The 3971-nt window shown below is 36.7% G+C and overlaps 1 protein-coding gene across 1 annotated transcript in view; it reads left to right on the top strand.

The window, feature by feature from the left end:
- The first annotated feature begins 290 nt into the window (after nucleotides 1–290).
- Nucleotides 291–3971, top strand: part of LOC149722956 (uncharacterized) — a 4548-nt gene continuing 867 nt past the window's right edge. Inside the window, 2 exon segments of the mRNA XM_089893676.1 lie at nucleotides 291–2226; nucleotides 2229–3971. The exon segment at nucleotides 2229–3971 is cut by the window's right edge and continues 867 nt beyond it. Coding sequence (XP_089749802.1) covers nucleotides 1494–2226; nucleotides 2229–3604 — 2109 coding nt within the window. The 5' untranslated portion in view covers nucleotides 291–1493 and the 3' untranslated portion in view covers nucleotides 3605–3971.

Genomic DNA, 3971 nt, shown 5'->3' with positions numbered 1-3971 from the left:
CATTTCTTGAAACAATACATTTTCATCTATTTTCATACATTAGATTTTTAAACAATATGAATTACTGCATCAATTGCACTATTTTAATTCACTGCAGGATATTTGCTTGATTATCAGAACAATGAACTTCGCCACTCCTCCCATATCAGATAATGAAACCGCTCGCTGTAATTCCCTGCAGGATACTGGATTACTGGAGGAACTGACACCTCTTTATCCCTATCTGTCTGTATCTGTCACCACAGGCAGTCATGTTTAAAAAAAGGTTATGGGTATAAGTAACGACTGTCAAATCAATCACACACATTTTACAATTGTGAAACTTGTACACATTACCAGTCAGGATGGTATCGGCTGCAAGGAGACAGGTTAATTTGAATTAAACCATACATCATTTGGTAGCAAAAGTACAACGTACAGATCAGTTTATAAGTGTGCAGTACAATAATATGCAGTTGTATGTGATTGGTAATAATGGAAGGTAAGTAAGTAAATAGTCATGGTGAAATACATTGTAAAATAGTGCAGTATATTACACCTATAAATTAAGTGACCGTATGGTGTCGCTCTTGTCTATGTACATCTAACTTGTTTAACTTGAAATTAGTATACTTCTAATTAATGTAACCAGGTAAACAAGGTTTTGTCTGATTAAGTTTAATTTAGGTCATACATTAGTATTATTTTAAAAATGTCGCAACAAAGTTAATAACCGCGATAAAGTTAATGACTGAATGGTGGCACTGTTGACAATCTAACTTCATATCGTAAAGTCAGTTAGCTTTTATTTTGATTAAGTTAATTCGAAAAAAATATGTCGCATTAACCTGAGGTAGGCTTCATTATATTGATGTCGTTACTTGAGCAGAAAACGGTTAAACTGTAGCTGTATTTTTAAATGATGCAACTGTCATCACCAGACAAATTAATTTTTAACCGCAAGGTGTCTCTATTAGATTTTTGCTTTAACTGTCAATAAAATTAAAAATGCAACCGGTGTCAAGAAACTAATTACATAGCAACCGCATGGTGTCACCATTGATGTAATAATCTCAAATAGCGCGAAGTTTTTTATTTTAATTTTTTAAGGCGCGAAGTTTGCTATACAAATATTAGTACAGAACAGCTAAGTACAAAACCTCTAATGCAATATTAGGATTTTATTTCTTCAGCATCATGACAAACTGTGAATTGTACTGGGGTAACTACGAACAAAATTGTATATTAATCGATGAACACCTGCAAGAAAAAAAACTTCAAGCTGAACATATTGTCAGTACAAGAATGGAACAAAGAGTTGCGAAGGGTGCAGCATTTTCTGCTCAGAGATGTATTACTGTCGATGACCAGCAATCGACAGGTCAACGCATAGGTGACCAATTGCAACAATGGATTGTCTACAATTCTTGGTCTTACTGTCAAGTATGCATGTCAGTGGCTCCAGCAAATATACGTCCAACTTTTAAGACACTCAAACCCCCGTTAACCAAACAATGCATATGTACAAAACAAAGGTACCACATTCCAGCACTACAACATTGGCCAACATTCTGCAAAATTTAACTGGAGAAGATCAACAAGTCCTTTCCATATATACCTTGCACATTGGCAGCACTTCCCGAAAGCAGCATGGTTATCGATTTAAAGATGGCGGTGTTGCAGCTTCGCTGTCCAAACAATTTGTACATCACAAAATTGATATCGTTGAGGACGTTACTAGAAAACAGAAACTGCTTAATGCTTACCACTGCTTATGCCAAGCAACAGACAGCAAGTACAACGACTTCATTCAGAAACACAGACAAGGAGATTTTCCAGAACGTGTTCCTTTCTACCAAATGTTTAAAATTCCATGTATGGAAACTGCAATTTGGCCGGTGATGTATCCTTTTAATTACTTGTGCGAATCTGAAACATGTGGTGGTGAAACACATTTGAGCACAAAAATAGGTTTCAGTCATAAAATTCTAAGTAACATTACAGATTACAGTACATCTTTTGCAATGCTGCGTTTTCAGTATGACCGTTGGTTATACAAAACTGTTTCTGGAGCTATAGAATCGGGTAAGAAAATGCAATGCAGTCCTGCCCAATCTTTAGAAGGAAAGTCGTTTTCCCCTACTTTCTGGAAGTGGCAGCATTATTATTTAATGGATGCTGTTAATCAATTCGGACCTCCCGACATTTTCATAACCATAAGTCCATATGAATGGACGTTTCCTCAACCTTTTGGCTCAAGCAAAGAATGGCAAAAACCGGTTGTCGTGCAACTACGCTTGCTTCTGCTGAAACTCTTTGCATTGCTCATACCTTGCAAGAGGTACTACGAGGTTACATTTCTGGAAAAAGCAGGAGCAAGTGGACCAAGCACTTGCTTTCAAACCACTGCAACTCACGACTTAAAAATATAAAAACGTATTTCTACAGATTCGAATTTCAACAACGTGGAACATTGCATGTGCATTACATTGCTTGGTTGGAAAAAACAAGTGCAATAGATATTGATCGTTTATTTGGTCACATACCTACAAGCAGTAAAGTTTGTGCCGAAACTGTGTATCTTACTCAAACTTCAAAAACCGGTCCACAAGGCGTACAAGTTAATGAAGGTCCTACATATATAGATCCAGTAAATCAGAGAATAATTTTGCACCGACCGGCGCTAGACCATGCATTAAATTTAAGGCAATATTTTGACTCCCTTGCTTATTGCTTACAATGTTCAATGGATGTGCAATTAACAGATCAACATGGTATGTTAATGCGATACGTGAGTAGTTATGTAAGCAAAATGAAGGATAATCCGATTGTTATGGGCGAACTTTATAATGATGTGAGTGGTTGCGACGTTGCCTATAGATACTTGTGTGAAATGGCACCATGTGAACCGGAAATGGTAATGGCTTTGTCCAATGTGCGAATGGCACACACGCCAGGAAAAACAAAACGGTTTGTTGTTCCTTATTTTGACAAAGTACATACGAACAAAACTGTTGCAAAGTACTTGGAACGTCCACATTCTGATTCAAATATGTCTCTATTCCATTTTTTGCACACTTACAGTTGGGTTGGTGATCAACAAGTAAAACGATACAAAGAAAACATTGTTGTATTGGTTGGTTTTAAAACAGCTGCAATAACAAGTGATCAGTTCTTTTTCCAAGATACTCTACTTCATAAACCGTTCACTAATGTAAAACAGCTACTTCATGAGAATTTTGAAAATGTTCCTGATGATTTAAAAATGCTCTCTTTTGCAGTGCATAATAGATGGAATTTTTGGAAATGCAACAAATCAATTCGTGACTTTTCAAAGGGTCGCGGCGATCTCTCCTTTTATACTGAGTCATTTCTTTCATACGTTGAAAGTTTACGTCGCACATGGAAATGCTGGTTACACAATTCCATTTCGTCTGTTCACTTAAATGTACCAACACCAAGTACAAACAGTTCAATTGTTTTTAATGTACAGCAAGATAATTTTCTTAACATAGTACTAAACACCGTTGACCAACGTTCAAAAAACGTATCATTTACTGCACTCAAATTCTTTTTATTAACAGGGAGCATGGAACTGGTAAGAGTGAAGTGCTTCGCAAAATAATTGAAGTTTGTTGCACCAACAAACGTCGTGTTCTTCTTGCCACGCCCACAGGTTTCCTATGCAGCACATACAAAGCCTTCCTTCCAGATTCTGTTACATGTGACACTGTTCATTCTGCATTTAAAATTAGCATAAACCGTGAACAGGAAAACTTGACTAATTGGAGTTTACGAATGTTTGACATAATACTTTTAGATGAAATCAGTATGGTGGCAAAACATCATTCACACCATATTATTTCCACTATACGATCTATGCCGAGACCACCAATTACAGTTCTTTGCGGTGACCCATTGCAGTTGCAACCATTCGGACCAAATAAACAAGACTGTAAAAGCTTATTTGCCGACAAACTACTCATGTCTCT

This window comes from Ciona robusta, unplaced genomic scaffold (genome assembly GCF_009617815.1).
Source record: "Ciona robusta unplaced genomic scaffold, ASM961781v2 AP042753.1".
NCBI classification, from domain to species: Eukaryota; Metazoa; Chordata; class Ascidiacea; order Phlebobranchia; family Cionidae; genus Ciona; species Ciona robusta.
Note: the sequence above shows the minus strand (reverse complement) of the source record. Positions and strands in the feature narration are given on the sequence as shown.